Source organism: Xiphias gladius, chromosome 15 (genome assembly GCF_016859285.1).
Source record: "Xiphias gladius isolate SHS-SW01 ecotype Sanya breed wild chromosome 15, ASM1685928v1, whole genome shotgun sequence".
In the NCBI taxonomy this organism is placed as follows: Eukaryota; Metazoa; Chordata; class Actinopteri; order Istiophoriformes; family Xiphiidae; genus Xiphias; species Xiphias gladius.
The window spans coordinates 22,041,674-22,059,697 of NC_053414.1; the positions used below are offsets into that span (position 1 = coordinate 22,041,674).

The following is an 18,024-nucleotide window of genomic DNA, read 5'->3' on the forward strand; positions in this document are numbered from 1 at the left end:
TTTTTCTTGGATATAGCTATGTATTTCTAGGAAATTATCCAAAAAAATTTAAACAGCTTTTTAAAATGTTTTTAGTGATCTCTTTGCAGATTTTTTACCTGGTTGGAGGAAAACAAGATAGTGAATATGATATGCAATCGAATTAACTGGTGTAAAAGTTGGCTTTGTTTGTCGTGTATTTTGTCTTGCTGTTTTCCTTTGTGTCGCCCTTTCCTTGTCTCTGCGTCTTTCCCTCACTCCTCTCACACTGATTTCCTTGCTTTTCTCTTCACCTATTTTGCCCTCTGTCTTATTCACTCCCACACATCCTCTTTATCAATAGAGACCCATTTTAAATAGAAATTCCCCCTCTGTCTCTGTAGACATTTCTTGATGACAACCCCAGTTGACCACAGACTATAGTCACATCCCCTACTGCAAGTGCTCTCTCTTTCTCTGTACCCAAAACCCCAGTTTCTTTTCTTTTTTTTTTTTTGAAAACATAACTTTCTGCACTTATGTTTTTCTGTGTATTGTCTGAGGCAAGACAATCAATGTGAGCTCAGTCCCCTACAGCTGTAACATCAACTTCTTTTTATCCATTTTCATGTTTTATGTATAATTTCATTGTGTTTCTTTGGTCTTCATCATTGTTCTTCATTATGACTCGTGTTTTCTAAATCATCTCTCTTACCTGCTCACAGATCTTTCTAGATGCCAACACCATCAGGCTGGGCAACGTTCCCCTCGGCAGTGCTGTGGACCCCCTGGAAGGGGCGCCTGCAGGTACCACCTACACTAAACAGACTGTGTACGAGCTGTGTGCATGCGCTAATGGTAAGCTCTACCTGTCCCCAGCTGAGAAAGGTTCTACCTGTCAAACCACTAGTAACTTTTGTCTCTGGAGCTGAAAGGAGGATCTGACAGAAACTCTGGACATGTGGACTATAAGAGTTTGAAGCTAATGCTAGCCAACAGACTGAATCATCCTGGATTATTGCTTGGTGGGAAGCTAATGCCAGCTAACAGACCGAATCAACATGGATTGTAGCATGTCGAGAAGTTCATGTCCGTTAGCCAACCGAATAATATGGATTACAGTTTGGCAGGAGGCTATACTTGCTAGCAGACCAAATCAATATGGACTGTGGCTTGACGTGAAGCTAATGCCAGCTAAAGGACTGAATCAACATGGACTAGAGCCTGGTGAGAACCCAGCTCACCAACCAAATTAATATGGATTGGTCAGTAGCTAATGCTAGTCAAGATGATGGATGAATAGGGCAGGAAGCAAAAGCCAACAAGGTTAACTTGTGGGTTTGATGCCAAGACCACTCATGGCCATGGATGGACAGTCTCACTCCGGGGCTGTCAATGGCTATCTTTGCCATTGTTGAATTGCTGCCATGACGGTTCCTGAAAGTTACAAGGATTACATTTGGAGGTTGCCTGAGAATCAAACTCTCTTACAAACAAAGTGAGTTGTGTGTTCACCGTCTGACTGAAATTTCCTAGAAAACATGCTCCTGCTTTTGTTAGAATAAACAGATATGGAGATGTACTGCAGACTTGCCAGAGGGGACATGGAGTTGGCTATCAGACATCAGACAGGACTTAGGTTTAGCCCTGCAGCTAGCTAACCAATAAATCAGACAATGGTTTAGTCTAGTGGGAAGCTAAGGCTAGCTAACGGACCAATCTATACCAGAAAGGCCTTCCCCCTTCTCACCCTCTAGTCTTTGCACCAAATGTTGAAGTTTGACCCTCCACTTTAATCTTCACCTGATAGTGACTATGTTCTCTGACCCCAATTTTCATAGTATAAATAATGCAAATAATTGTGCTTCAGCCTTGCATTCACCAGCTTTTTCCCCCATACATTTTATTATTTTCACATCTAATTTTCTTTTAGTTCTCTTTGTTTCAGATTGAATATTTTCCTCTCTAGTTATATTTTTCTGTATATTCAACTACTTGCACCGGACTGGTAAACAAAATGTCATTCTGACTATCCACTTTTTTCCACTGGTCTGGTTAAAAAAACAGAAAACATTGGTATGTCTGCTTTTTTCGATTGGACTAGTTAAAAGATTTTTTATAAACCATGACAGCTGTACCAGATGCAGGGTTTTTCCCTCACACCATCTGTTCCCACATCTTTTGGTTTCCACTGTAGGGAAGCAAATGGAATAATAAAAAGAACAGAAAAGTGAGTTATAAATCTTACATTGAATTAAGGCTCAGATGGGTGCTAAGGCAGACAGACCATTTTGTGGTGCGGAGCCAAACCTACAGTCAGCCAGAGACAGCAGTCAACCGATGGCCAGACCAATTTTGTTCTGGTTATGGAGTATTATATATCTTCATCCTGTGTTCCTTGTCTGTCAAACTTTTTTAAACTCATTTTGCATGACTTTTCTGCTCTTCTTCCTAAGTATTGCTCTTCCCTCTCAGTCATGTCCTTTTTTCTGTCATTGAGACATGATTCTGCTCTTTGCTTTCATGCTGCTTCATGTTACTTCTTCAGTTTATCTTTAGCGGAGTATTTTTACCTCTCATTACTCCTTAGCTCAGCCTCTTCACCAATCCACACCACTCTTTCGAAATTCCGTCTCATCTCATGCTACATCTTTGAACCGACACTCGCCAAATGACACATCTTGATGTTGTTTCCACACCTTCTTGCTATGTCCTAAATCTATAATCTCCTTTGGCCATCACAATCTCAAATATCATGAAGATTGTCCCTTCACTCTTACACTACGCTCCCATTCAAAAGTTCAGAAACGTAAGCAAGAAAAGTCAAGAAGGTCCAAAATATGATTTTGGAGGTTATTCTTTACATATCCACCCATTCGTTTTCATACACCTATCCGGAGTTGGGATGCAGTGGCAACAGGTTAAACAAGGTAGTCCAGACATCCTTCTCCCCAGCAACTTTCCAGCTTTTCCTGGGGGATCCCAAGGCATTCCCAGTCCAGAGGAGATATGTAGTCTCCTCAGCATATTCTGGGTCTACCCCATGGTCTCCTGCCAGTGGGTTGTGCCTCGAAGACCTCCAGTCGAAGGTTCCCAGGAGGTATCCTTATCAGATGCCCCAACCACCTCAACTGGCTCCTTTCGACACGAAGGAGCAGCAGCTTTACTCCTAGCTCCCTCCAGATGTCTGAGGTTCTTACCTTATCTATAAGGATGAGCCCAATAACCTTACGGAGGAAACTCATTTCAGCCAATCTTATTATCAATCTCATTCTTTCGGTTACTACCCAAAGCTCATTACCATAGGTGAGGGTTGGAACATAGGTCGACTGGTAAATCAAAGGCTTTGCCTTCCAGCTGTGCTCCCTCTTCACCACAACAGTTCGGTACAACGCCTGCATTACTGCTGATGCTGAACCAATTTGCTTGTCAGTTTCACACTCTGTTTTACTCGCACTCATAAACAAAACCCTGAGATACTTAAACGCCTTCGCATGAGGCAGCAACTCAATCCCAACCTGAAAGGAACAATCCGCCATTTTCTGGCAGAAACCCATGGCCTCAGACTTAGAGGTGCCAACTCTCATCCCAGCCCCTTCACACTCAGCTGCAAACCATCCAAGTACATGCTGTAGGTTGCTGTCTGATGAAGCTGAAAGAACCACATCATCTGTGAAAAGCAGAGAAGCAATTCTGAAGTCCCCAAACCGGACAAATCATGACACTGTCTGGCCGCTAATTGCGCCTAGAGATCCTGTCCATGAAAATCAAAAACCAGATTGGGGACAACGGACAACCCTGGCAGAGGGGCCAGCACCAACAGGAAACATGCTTGACTTCCTGCTGAGAATACGGACACAACTCTCACTCCAGTTATATACCAACCAGATGGCTCATAGTAGCAGCCCCTGTACCCCATACTCCCTTAGTGCCCCCCACAGGACTCCCAGAGGGATATGGTCATAAGCCTTCTCCAAGTCCACAAAACATGTGTAGACTGGATGGGCAAACTCCCATGACCCCTTCAGTAACCTGCAACGGTAAAGAGTTGGTCCACTGTTCCACGCCCAAGTCGGAAATTTGCATTACTCCTCCTGGATCTGAGGTTCAACAATATTTTGAAGCCTCCTCTCCAACACCCTAGCATAAGCTTTTCTGGAGAGGCTGAGCAATGTGGTACCCCAGTAATTGCCGCACACCCTTTGGTCCCCCTTTATAAATATGGGAACCTGCACCCCAGTCTGCCAGTCCACAGGCGCTGTCCCTAACCTCCATACAACACTGACAAGGCGTGTCAGCTAAGACAGTCCAACAATGTCCAGAGCCTTCAGCATCTCAGCGCAAATCTCTCTTTCTTCAGCATGACGACAACCAGCAGTTTCTGAGGTTGCCACCATGACAGGCACCTACGACCTTCTGGCTACAACTGTAAGCAGCCGCCTCCACAATTGAGGCTTTGAATGTGGCCCACTCGGATTCCATTTCTCCAACCTCCCCCAGGTGACATGAGAAGTTCTTCCAGAGATGGGGGTTGAAGACCTTGCTGACAGGGGCCTCAGTTGGACATTCAGTGCTCATACTCACTACATGTTTGGGTTTACCAGGTCTGTCCAGCAGCTTCCCTGCCATCTGATCCAACTCACCAACAGTGATCAGTCTACAGCTCTGCTTCTCTCCTCACCTGAGTATCCAAGACATACAGCTGCAGATCTGATAATACCATCACAATATAGATCATCAGTCTTAACCCTAGCATGTTCTGGTACCAACTACACTTATGAACCATCCTGCGCTCAAACATGGTGTTTGTTATGGCCAATCCATGACCGGCACAGAAGTCCAGTAACAGAGCACCACTCGGGTTCAAATCAGACAGGCCATTCCCCCCAATCAGGCCCTTTACAGATTTCTCTATCCTTGCCCATGAGTACTGAAGTCCCCCAAGAGGACTATAGAATCCCCAGGTGATGCCCTTACCCAGGAGCCCACCCAGAGACTCCAAAAGGTCAGATACTCCAAATTGCTGTTAGGTGCATAAGCAAAACAACAGTCAGAGCCTTCCTCTCATCAACTTGCAGTCACGTGGAGCCGACCCTCTGTTTTTCCGGGGAGAACTCCAACATAGCAGCGCTAAACTGGGGGCTCATGAGTATCCCCACACCCGACCACCACAAATCACCACAAATGCAGAGAAGAATCATAGAGTCCAGGCCCTCAGCACACACACTCGCCCACCCATCCCCTAACACATACACACACACACACACACACACACACACACCAGGGCCAACGGGACATACTCCCCCCTCCAAGCTGTTGAGGAGGAGTCATGGAGGAGGAGTCATGACATATATGTATTATACAATCTCATTAAATCTCAAACGCAGGAATCGGTGTTAATGACCTCAAGCTGGCTAACCTAGTGCCCAACCTCTGCAACGGCTGGAAATTATAGGAAATCAGCAAATTTGTGCGGCAAAAATGCCCCTGAAAGAAATTATGAATGATGGATTTGGTTATATTTATATGGACTCAGCTGGAATAAGGCCCTGAGGCGTACCTTCTTTTTTAAAACAAAGCGATACACAGGTGCCTTTGCTGCTGTTGGTAAAAGCACATTACAGTTTGACGTTCACACTACCCTCAGTGGACCATCTGCAAGTGTCTCTGGACAAACTATCTATTTATCAGTCTACCTATCTATCTATTTAGTTTTCTGTCTTTTTCCTCCCCTTCTCTCCTGGTTTTGTAGAACTCTCAGTATATCCAGCTGAAAAAAAGAACAATTCAGTCCTGGTTTAAAGTTTAATTTTTTCTGATGTGTTCCCTTATGGTTTTATTCTTGATAATAAAAAAAGCACAAATTATGCCATGTATATAACAGTACCAATAAAATACAAAATAAAATGATATTGTTTTTAAAGAGAATCTCTGGAGTCTTCAGTGTTGTAAAATTTGTAATTATCGCTTTTATTTTTCTAAGTAGTGTCAATTTATGTTAACTTTATATGTGACCGGAAACTCAATACAGTATTTCACGATTCCATTTCATTTTTAAGAGTTTTTTGGCTTAAGAGGTGTACTTACCCGGTGAAAATTTACAGACAAAACATTCTCAATTTCTAATAGATTTAGCTTTTACAGAAACAATTATTATTGTATTTACAAATATCGATATCAGTCCTGGGTCTCTGAACCTTTAGGCCGCTACTAACGCACAGTGTCCTCCTTCACACAGTCATTAAACCTAAAATTACAAGGAGGACATCTGAGCAAATTGGAGACTTAATAAGATCTGTTTAGATCATTTGAACACTGACATGAACAAAGTTGTTACTTTATGCCTGCACTAGTGTGGGGAACATGCTACAGCCTTTGACTTGTTTTTTAATAAACAGTTTTTTTCAGCAATCACTTTGTCCTACCAAGAAGCTCAGATGATCATACCAAATTAGTCTCCTAAAAATTAAGTTTATGTAGTACTCATATATTTTACCTAATATGTTTTGAGGGGAAATGTAATTGCTGCCTGCACTGTTTTAAGTGGCAGCCTTTTTTTTCAGTGAAAAAAAAAAAGGAAGTGATCAGGGCCAGTTATAGCCATTTTGGTGCCCTAGATAAGATTAGGATTTGGTTTTGATTTGATGTACTTGTACTTTAGTTGAGTGTTTCCATTTTATGCTACTTTATACTACCACTCCACTACATTTCGAAGGGAAATATTGTACTCTCTACTTCACTACATTTATTGGACAGCTTTAGTTACTAGTTACTTTTAAAATGGAGATTTTACACATTGGATGATATAACAAGCTTCAAGTCTTACAAAAAGCAGTGTGTAGTCAGGGTCACATTTCAGATGTCTATGAGTTCTTCACAGCTCCACCAAATAGGGATTTTTCCCCCTAAACATCTCAAATGGTTTCATTTTAATAAATGTTCAAATGATCCAATATCTCACCAAAAATCAAAGATTACAGAAAAAGTCCAAAAACGGAAAACAGATTTCTGAATCAGAACTTTGATTTTTCTTCTTTCCGCTCCCATTAATCATCAGTATTATTCATATAATAATGTCATATCAGTCAGAGGGACCAAAACAGTGCTTTTACATTAATACCTTAAGTACATTTCGCTGCTAATACTTATGCAAATTTACTTAAGTAGGATTTTTCATGCAGGACTTTTACTTGTAATGGTGTATTTTTACATTTCTGTATTGGTACTTCTACTTAAGAAAAGGATCTGAATACTTCTTCCACCACTGCTGGCTTCCAGATTCAGATTTATATCCTACAATCGGTATCTGAGTCTAGCAGCTATCATAGCATCATTATCTAGAATTAGCTTTATTGCTACTTAGCAAGCAACCTACTACAGCTGAGACATCAACGCACAAAAAAGCATTTTAATGTTAACATAAGACGACATACCTCTATATTGGGCTTTTTTCCTCCTCCTCTTTTCTCATTCATTTTTGTCCTTGCGTACCTGAAGGCTTGGACCATTTCATTAGGAAATAATTTGAGCAAATATTTATTGAAGCGTCCCTCCAGCTGATCCAATCTAGCATTTGCCATCAGTCAGTCCTACTAGGCAACCGACTATGTCGCCTATACTTATTAGCCGGCCCTGGAAGTGATCATAGACCCTGAAGGAAGAGACATAGGGAATTGCTCGGGGTGACCAGAATTTGCATCCTGAATCCAGCATGTGGTTAGGTTAAGGTAACAAAAGCAGTTTTGTTAGGGTCAGGGAAAGCTTGTGGTTTTCAAATGTTAATAAAGGGAACATGTTTTATTGCTCTTTTCAAGGCACTGTTGACTTTTTCAGTATTTAATTAAAACCACAATCTTTAACCAGACTTTAAACTTCCTTAACATTATTATTACTTCGCCTTTTCTCAGCACCCTTTTGTCTGTCTCTCTGGCCAAGTGTCCTTTTGATTGCTTCCTATTTATTTTCAAAACTTTGTTGTGAAATGTACCCAACTATATCACATGTATCTGCTGCTCCAGAAACGCAAAGCATGATTTAAGTTTGTGGTTAAGCATGCAAAGATGACTATACATAAATATTTCAAAAAGATTCCAAAGGAATGTTTACTTTAGCAGTTTTTATCTGGATTATATTAGGATCATGCAACTCCCTTATAAAATTACCCTCATAATAGACCAAATTTTTTTTTACAATCGAGGTATTCTTAATAACAGGCTTCAACATAAGTAGTGGTTATGTTGTTATTTTGGGCTGCAGCAGTGTTGATCTGATGGAAAAAAAAAAAACACAAACACTGATGATTCATCATGGCACACAACCTCCTACCTTCTCACATGCCTCCTACTCTTTTCTCATAAATTTGGATGTTCACCCGAACTCTTCACATTGGATCTTTTTTTCTTTCTTCTCCCTGCCTTTTATTGTCACTCTCCCATTTGATATTCTTCATTATCTGCAACAATATCATTACATTTATGCATTCAGTATTATAGTAATTAATTTTCTTTCAGTGGAGGGAGGCTGGATGAATCCATCTCTCAGTCATTTTGTTTATGTTCATTTAGCATGTTTATCTCACACATTTTTATTTATGTCTCTGTCCTCCTCTACTCATTCTACTTTAATATGAATTCCTGTAAACACACACATCCAAATGCATGGTTTCATATCAGGATACTGTGCAAAGCACTCAAAGGCCGACACTTTATTTTATTGTCATTTCCAGGTGCAGCCATTGAAAACTTTGACAGTTTTTATAACACTGCAGCTGGACAAATCTTCTGGAATCTTGTTTAAAACAATATAGGATGCACTTACAATATAAGGAAAATATGTTGTCTTTTGCTTTCGAGGTGCACATGTGAAAAAGTGTTCCTCATATAGAGCATCAGTATCAGACTCTACAGAATGTGCAGCTACACCATGAGTTAGGACAGTTACGACATCCTGAGTAACGAAATGCATATGCAGAAATGTAATTTCTCTAAGTTTAGATACCTTTTCAATTGGGCTACTTTGTATCCCAAACACAAAAATAATCAGTTGCCCCAGAAGTCCATATTAGTTTTGACCCAAACTGATTCTTGTGTGCTGACATACATTAAAACTCACTGAATTTTTCTTGTAAAAAAAAGAGAACACAGAGAGCACTAATTGTATCCATGGACACTCTAATTTGCACATTAAACCTTTCAGATTTTAAAACCAATAAATTGGAAAACTGGATTAGAAACACTGCATCCATTTGTTATATCTTAAAGGTTAAACATTAAAAATCAACAGTGATCTTATCTATCACAACAGCTCAAACAGATGAGAGTCAACTTCTTTTGTGAGTTAGTAAAGATGCAGCCTAATTTCTTAGTTAGTTAGGTGGACAATGAGGCTAAAATAATTTATTAATACAGAGAACAGAGAACTTCGACTCCCAAACCTCCTGAAGCATAACTTTTTTTAAAGCCAGTTCTGTTGCAGGATGGTTCGTAGTGAGTAGGCAACTAGTGAGACTCCAGTTAAATGACAGAAAAAAGTGGGATGGCTCATTAGATGACCTCTTCCTTCCATTATTCTCATTATTGTCTTAGATGGCTATGTTCGTTTTGGTTAATGTTAGGTATTTCTGATTTCCAAGACCATGTTCTGAACAAGACAGAGTGTTTGTGGATCATCCAGAGTAACAGGGAGCCCCACAACCAAAACTCCCTGAACCTCCAATGTATTGAGGTGGACGCAGACAATACCATTAAGGAATTACATTTTATAATGATGTGGCTTACTCATTAATAAATGGTAACTTGTGAAAACAAGGTTGAATTTTACTTTCAAATTAATGTCAGTATAGAGCCTTCTTCTATTCCTGACAGTATTCGAGTATTCTTGGTTTATGTTTTGTCAGAGGTTTTAACCATATTATAGACTATATAATGTATCAAAATGACCATTTCTAAATTTTTATTCATGGAAAATTCAGATAATTGCTTTTAACTCGAAACATATTCTTTGTGAAGAACATAGACACATTTTTGCTGAGTCAGATTATTACCTAAGTAAAAAAAAAAGTGGAACTGCGTAAAAACGGTGTGGTTATGGTAAAAAACATAATACAATGAAACCTAAACCTATCTCTTCTCTTTGACTTTTTCTTTTTTTGACCAGCATCATCTTCACATTTACACATTGTCAGTGGAATCCACAGCAATGCCAAAAAAAAAAAAGCTAGAAAAAAAACTCCCCAGCAATATAATAAGAGAGAAAGACAGCTATTGAAGAGGAGAAGGACACACACATGAGAGGATGATAACATGGAAATCAATTCTGAGCAGATGAAGAAGAAAAGGAGAGGAGATGGAGTGTCCTAGAGATAGAGAGATGAAGAGCATTGCAGGCAAGGCAATATATATAGTAATATATATATAAGAATATATAGTAGATAGATGGTGAATTCATCAGGATAGACAAGGAAAAAAAAAAAAAAAAAAAAAAATCTTTTCTAAAATAAAACAAACACATACAACAAAGATCATCTCATCCACACCTCACAGTTTCTAAAGCACTTTTAGCAAAATGGCTTTTAACAGAAATAAATTAAATATTTTTGAATAAAAAAAAATGAAAAAAATTAAAAAAAATATGTAGCCTGGCAAAATTAAACTGGCACAGGACACAGGAAAAAAAAAGGTCAGTTGAAAAAAAAAAAAAAACTTTAAAAAAAAAAAAAAAAAAAACTTGTCTGCTGCTGTACACACAAATTGTGGATATAAAAACAAAATTCAAAAGAAGAGAGAGAACAGAGCTATCTACTTCTATATAAGTATATCATCATTATCATCATTTATTCAGTACAAGTCAGTATGTTGGGATGAGTGCAAAAATAGAAAACAATACAAGAGAGTGCAGAAATAACTGTTTTGTCTCTTCCTGATAAAAAGAAAAGAGCCCATATATTAACAGTTAGCATTGTCACATTCACAGGTCTTGTATAAGATGTTATAATGAATGTGGAAAACTTAATTAAATTTTAACTGTTCAGTGCATCTTTCCACCCACAATTGGTTTCCAAGAAGACTCTGAACAGTCAGGTAATGATATGAGCCAGCAACCATTAGACCAGCTTTCCTACAGACAGTGCTCTAGAAAAATCTCTTTATTTCTTAAGAAAACAGCCAAAATTCCCAGGGAAAATAGCATATGTGAGCACTACGATAAACAAGATGGCTTCCTGTTTCCGTGTCTTTCTCTATGCTGAAAATTGCAGTACTGTTCCCACTCATATAACTCATGTGAAGAGCATAATTAATTATGTTGGTACCCATCAGATTTCACAATAGTGAGTTGTTAGTGTGAGAAAAAACAAGCTAATACAATCAGAAATATATCTTCAGAGAGCATGGAGATGTAAAATAAAGATCAATATGCATCTCATGCTCCCATGTTGCACCCTCTATCTGACAAAATGAATTTTCTAAATAAAAAAGAAAATTGTGTTTTGCATTTGAGTTTACATTTAAGAATATACAGATATAAACTGTTTTGGGACATAATTTAATCATGAATTCAGCAGCCTCATTTAAGAGGAAGACAGTACAAACCTGTGAGATTAAGGAACACCCATAAGGTTAAAGATTAAGTGCACCGTGCAGAGAATTTTGAAAGCTAGCATTAAATAAATAGTAATAAATGGTGATCATGGATATAACAAAGTGGCTAAATGTCAATGGAAATTCAGTCAACAAAAACAAAGAGGAGGAAGGGACAAAATCACAATACAAGGCAAAACTATTGCCTCTGGAGCTGGAGACCTGCCGTTGTCATTGGTTCAAGGTGGATCAGGTGTGACGGTCAGTGGACCACAAGTTCAGCCTCCAGGTGAACTTGGAAGTGAGATATCTAATCGAGTAGTTTTACAGTTTTCCCCTGGAACAGGGATTGGAAAAATGCTGCTGAAAAAGACAAGGGGTTTCACAAACACTCAACTTCGAAAGAACATTAAACATGTGCTTAGGTGAAAGGAGCATGAGAGATGCATGGATACTATACTATATGGAGACTTCCACACCCCTCAATGCTGACCAGATAAAGTAAAGTAAAAACCAGTATTATTTGTCTTCTGTTACAGAAAAATCTTACAACATATAGAATCAGCTCCCTTTCAGAGGGAGCCTTAATCATTTTTAGGATATGACTGAAGGGCATAGCAGACTGTTTTTCTTACTTTAAACTACATAATCAACCCTGGGCTAGCTGAAATAATAAAGAATATCCCAAAAAACGCAAGCCATGCTAGTACGGACATACAGAATGCACTCATCTGCACACTGAGTAATGTGGTGAGTGACGCATGTCCTGGTTTTTTGCTTTCCTTGTGCAAAAGCTGCTGATGTTGTTAGATGCCCAGACAGACTCTTGCAGGCAGATGATATGGACCTCTTAATGGCGTTGGACCTGGTGGCAATTCCTGCGAAATGTGTCAAGAAATTCCAATGTGAGGCCAAGTTCTCTGAGCTGTGGAATAGGGCCAACGATGTGGTTTTAAGGACTACAAGACAAAAGAAAAATGACGAGACAGAACTGCAGAGGTGTTTTACACCATAATTGACACTGTGTGAAATCGATCAGCGCTTCAGTGAACACAACACACAACTTGCTTGTTCACTTGCTGCTTTGAATCCAGAGAATGACACGTCTTGGGATCCCCACTTACGCTGCACCTCATGACATTAACATTGTCAACCATCGCAGCGACAGAGTGTATCGTTGCCAAGCAGTTTATTTTCACACAAACAGAAAAGGAAGCAAAGGAGCAATGGACAATACTAAAACGCTTCTCAACGTACCACAAATCGCTGAAGTAGTGATTGCTATGAGACTCGGTTTTACCCTTGGTGTGTTCACTGCGATGTGTGAAAATTCATTTTCAGTACTGAGGAATGTTTTCATCGACCATATTTCCATTCGACATGAACGTAAGATTCTGAATAAATGGAAGGACAAGGTCCTCAGGAGACTCCACACCAAGGCGCATCACCTGCGACTCTTCTAATGCTGAGTCCATGGGTTTAGCTGCAACAGTTTAACGAAGTATGAAAGTCTACTGCATAAAACTGTGGTTGTTTCAGGATATATTACAAACACAGTTAAATGTGGGTTTGTGAGTTATGCTGCAGCACTTTGGTGGAATTAATCAGCTTTTGCGTTAGCAAATATTTGTTCTTGTTACTAGGTTTGCATTGGAAATTGCTTGTGTTATGCTGTGATGCAGTCTGACATTTAGTGAGGTTTTTCTGTTAAGATAAGAGTATGGGACTATCAAGTTTGTTGTCACAGTTGGTGGTAGGAGCACAGGCAGGGAGGACGTAAGCACAGACACACAGGCAGGCTGGTGCAGTGAAGTTACTTTATTAGAATAATTTATGAAGACCAGGCTTACAGGCAGACGGGTGGACAGGCAGGCAAGAAACAGACAACAGGTAGCAAAATACTGGTAGCAGGCAAGGTAACAGAAACAAAAGTCCACAGCAGGAACAGAGCAAAGGGACCCACATTGAGACGTGATCAACAATCTGGTAAGTCACTGGGGAAAAAAGTGCTGGTATAAATACAGGGGAGCAAATGAGGGGAATGAGGAACAGGTGTGTAGGTAGGTGGGGAAGTTCCAGCAACTGAGAATGGGAAACAGGTGGGCAGGTGGATCTGCGAACAGGAGAAAAATCTGAGGACATCTGGTGGGCTGGTGGAGTGTGAAATGAGACAGAAGCAGAATGGTCAAAAATACACGGGGCTCTGAGATAGGAATCATGACGGTTTTGAATGTGTTTATTTATCAAAGCACAATTTTGTTAAGTATAACATTAATACTGATATTAAATCAGTATCATCTCTAATCATACAGTGATACTGGTTTGTTTACCCTCTAAAGCAAATGTTTCCAACCATGTTTAAAGTCTGGACCCCCCATGAAAACTAAATGCCCCTCTGTTCAGTTTGCTCTGACTATGGGGCTGCCAAACTGTCATTATAAAATGGATTTAACTGAATTGGCAATGTGAAATGAATTGAAAACAAATGTTTTTTTTGTTTGTTTGTTTGTTTTTCCTGTGATTAAACCATTAAACAATCAAAAATCAAGAAAATGATTGGGGGAATGGTGATTCAATAGGAAATACAAAAGTACTGACTGGCTTCCATTTGACAGGTAAAATTACTGTTTATGAAATTGCATTGGCAGAGAAACAAGCTCTGATTGGCTGTTGAACAGCTGTTGCTGCCTTGTCTGATTTGATTTGATGATTCTGCTGCTCTTTGTGTGAACAACATCTCAGAAGATATACAGTATAAATGAGACATTATTCATAAATGGATGTGTTGTCCTTTTATTTGAATGACATTGTGACATTGGTTGACCCATCATGTAGCAGTGTCAAGTGGCAGCATTCACTGAGCTGCCCTTACAAACCTCTCCTTATCTATGACACCGATATACACACAAACACACACACGATGCAGAGGCCCAGCACTGTCAGCACTGATGAAACTAGTATTTGAACGACAAGCACTGTCAAAGCCAGGAGAAGATGAAGATAATATTTTCTCTCATTTCCTCCATGCACTTTGAGACACATTACAGAGGAGAGGAGAATGGTTTGGTTAATCACTACATATGAGAGGAGAAAGGTGGAGAGAGGAAATGAAATGGAAAGCGGCAGAAAGATGCTGGAGAGGTGCAGGTGAGATAAGGTGCTCTATTTCCATGGCAAACAGATTTTTGGTAATTTCATAACCAGATGCACAATTGTGAAATGTGTTGACGTGTGAGGACTGAATTATCAGTTAGTGTGGTGAAGGCTGGTGTCTGCCAGAATTTCCCAAGGCAGTCTAGGAAATGCAAAGTAGAAAGTTGCGATTGTATGGCTCCCCAAGAACGTCACAAAGTACTGCTTATGTTCTTTTATAAGGTGAAAACACTTCTGGAGTTTTCAAAAGCCTGTACACCATGTTATCAGAGTGTAATGACATGCATCGACATCTTGTTGTTTTCGGCTATGCTTCACCTTTGGCACCTTTGACAGCTCCTAAATCAGTCATCCTTGGGTTTACGCTTAATTTGTTGGTAAGGAGTACACTCATCTAAATTTCATACATATTATAAAACCTTGGTGAAACTCCATTCCAGAGTAGAACTAATGCACGTAACTGTATTACTGTTTGGCAAAAAGCAGCCTTGGTGATGAGACTCATTGCACTAATCTTTATGTGAGCCTTAGCACCTCTTTTCTCTAAAAAATTGATTTGCCCATCAGTTTTTATGAAGCTGAAAATCTTATACATAATTTGTATAATTATTATAATTATATTATTAAAAATTATAATTATATTTCACAGACTTGACCGCCAAGACAAACGCTGTCTTAGATAACAGTGCTGAGTTAAGAGAGTCTACTTTTAAAAGGGGGTAGTTGATGTAAAATGGTGGAAAGTGGGAAATGAAAAATTTTGGTTCGTATCCAGGAAGTTTGCCAGAAAACATTTTTTAAACCAATTTTCTTATGAACCTCCACAGTAACTTATGTGAAAAAATAAGGGGAAAAAAAACTGGAAGGCCAAGTGCAGATGTTGATTGAGTTGTTGGTTCAGATGCACATTTTAGTTTTCTAAACATTTCATATTGATGATATAACCAGGTTGGAGGATTTTGCATTCTTGGCAGAAGTGTGCCCTCTCTAGTCATGATCTAATGCTTTGTAGTCATGCATGTTTGACTGCCAACTCGAACTCTGAGGAGAGGATGAGATTTTCTCATGGAGCACATAGTACTATGTAATGCATTGATTGGTCAGTTAGAAGGTTGCATCAGGGCATATCAAATGTCAGCGATCAGGCGCTAATACCCTCTCAGGGCAAATACAGGCTTGGTATGTTAAAAAAAATTTTGATCACATGCTTAACAATTTTACGTAGCCAATAGTGCCCACTGTTTTATTCTTCTTTGTGTACATTACTTTGGAGGAAACATCTCAGGCTTGTGTGACTTCATCATATGTGTGTTCTGCTTCATTCCCTCGTTCAGCGGTGCTGTTTATATTGTGTTCTGCAAACAAGGTTCTTTTCTTCTCTCTCTTCAGCTAGGGCTATTGGCCGTTTACTGTACTTGTTGATTTTTCACTTGTCATTACCTTTTTGCTGCTGCACTACTGCGACACTTCCCAAATAGATGTGACGTTCATTAACTCATCTCACACAGACGAAGTCAAATCAAACACTTCCATGAAGGATCAGTACCAAGTCTGCAGCACTGTTACATGTATGGCACACCACACAAACTGTCACACAAGGCAACTCTCTGACCACATTTATACTCAGTCTCTTCAAGCACCTAGGGCAGATCTAGTTCAAAAAAAGCTACTTGTGAATGCGTCCAAGAAGCTTTTGAGACAGATTGAAATCTTTTGAGACATCTTCTGAGCACACAGTTTAGGGTTAGGGTTAGTTAAGAGTTAAGGTTGGGGTTACATATAGTTGTGATGGTTTATGTTAGAGTAAGGGGCTAGGAATTCATTATATTAATGAATGTTCTCACAGAGATAGAAGTACAAACGTGTGTCTGTGGTTGTGTGTGTGTGAGTGTGTATTCAAAGGCAAGGAGGAGGAACTTTTGCATTTTAAAGAGTGAGAGGAAGGGGAAGTTATAACTACTGTGGTTGGTTTGACTCAATTCCGGTGCACTTGCACAAAAGTGCTGAAAGCAACTCCCATAAGCATCAGTATGTTACATTTCGAAGAAGCCATGTTAATTATGTCAGTCTGGCCACTAAGTTTATGAGTGTCGTATTTTGTTGTGCTATCTACAGATAAAAACACTTGTTCTCTCTCTCTCACTTCTATATTCTTTGACATCTTCCCTCTTCATATGAGCACTTCTATGGCACCTAACTAGTTCAACATGCTTTTACCTAAATACGCTGAAACTTTGAAACGTTCAGCTTCTTAAGGAGATGTGTGCTTCTTTTAACATTTTGATACGTGTTTTTTATAAGTTTTTTTGTTTTTTTTTGTCTAACATTACTCTGTTAGAAGGCTAGCAGTGGACAGGGGATTCGGTCATCAACATAGTCAGACACGGCTGGATTAAGGGGGAAGAAAACTTTCCATCATTCCTAGAGTACTCACTCATCGCACACACGCCATACTATAAATAATGTTATATACATCATGTCCCCACAAGCCTCCTTTCTCTCAGAATGTTAAACTCTAACCTGCAGTGGCTACAGTTTTGAAGCTTTAACACGTAATTGAACTTTGTCAACCTTATAAAATCTGTCTTCATTTTCCCCTTTGTTCATTTCAAGATTCTCCTTCAATTAAATGTTGTGTACACATCATGTCATGCCACTCACTCAGAGCCACAAATTCTAGCCAACTTTTCCTGCAACTATCATTTGTATTTGATATGCTTGTGCAGTTCAACTTGCGTGTGGTGGTGCTGTGGGTCAATGCTTAGCACTCTTGTCTCATAATAATAAGGTACATGGTTTTCTCTCCTTTACTATTGCTGTCACTGTCTGTATTTTAACATAAGAGAAAACCTAAAATAAGATTAAATAATCTGATAAAGTATGGTAAAGTAAAGTAAGATAAGATACGATAAGTAGTATTTGTAGTCATGCATGCCACTGTTAGCTTGAGATCTACAGAGAAGACAAAAGAACCACATTTTCCTGGTGACACTTACACACTGACACTCTTGTTTGCACTAATGAGTGTGCTAGCTGTTGTATGTGCCAAGAATAGCTATCCTTCTCATATCATGCTCTCGGTCCTTACAGTTACTTGTCTTACACATGGCAAATACAGGCTGGTTATATGATAAACTTGCCAATCACATACTAAGTTATCTTATAGAGTGAGGAGTCTCAATTGTTAAATTCTACTGCATGTAAACTACTTTGGAGGAACCTTTCAGGCTTGTGTGACTATCCATTATATGTGTGTCATATTTCACTCTTCATTCTCTTCCAGCAATACTGTTTTTATATTTTTCTGCTATGGCATTTGACTTCCTTTGCAATACAA

General features: G+C 39.3%; 1 protein-coding gene across 2 annotated transcripts in view; it reads left to right on the forward strand.

Annotated features, from left to right (window-relative positions):
* Positions 1-5,860, forward strand: part of LOC120800623 (zeta-sarcoglycan) — a 262,590-nt gene extending 256,730 nt beyond the window's left edge. Inside the window, exons 8-9 of one of the 2 annotated variants that reach the window (XM_040146854.1) lie at positions 684-765; positions 5,711-5,860. In XM_040146854.1, coding sequence (XP_040002788.1) covers positions 684-765; positions 5,711-5,760 — 132 coding nt within the window. In that variant the 3' untranslated portion in view covers positions 5,761-5,860. Of the gene's footprint in view, positions 1-683 lie in introns of both variants that reach the window. The other variant, XM_040146853.1, reaches the window with a different exon arrangement.
* The last annotated feature ends 12,164 nt before the right edge of the window (positions 5,861-18,024 follow it).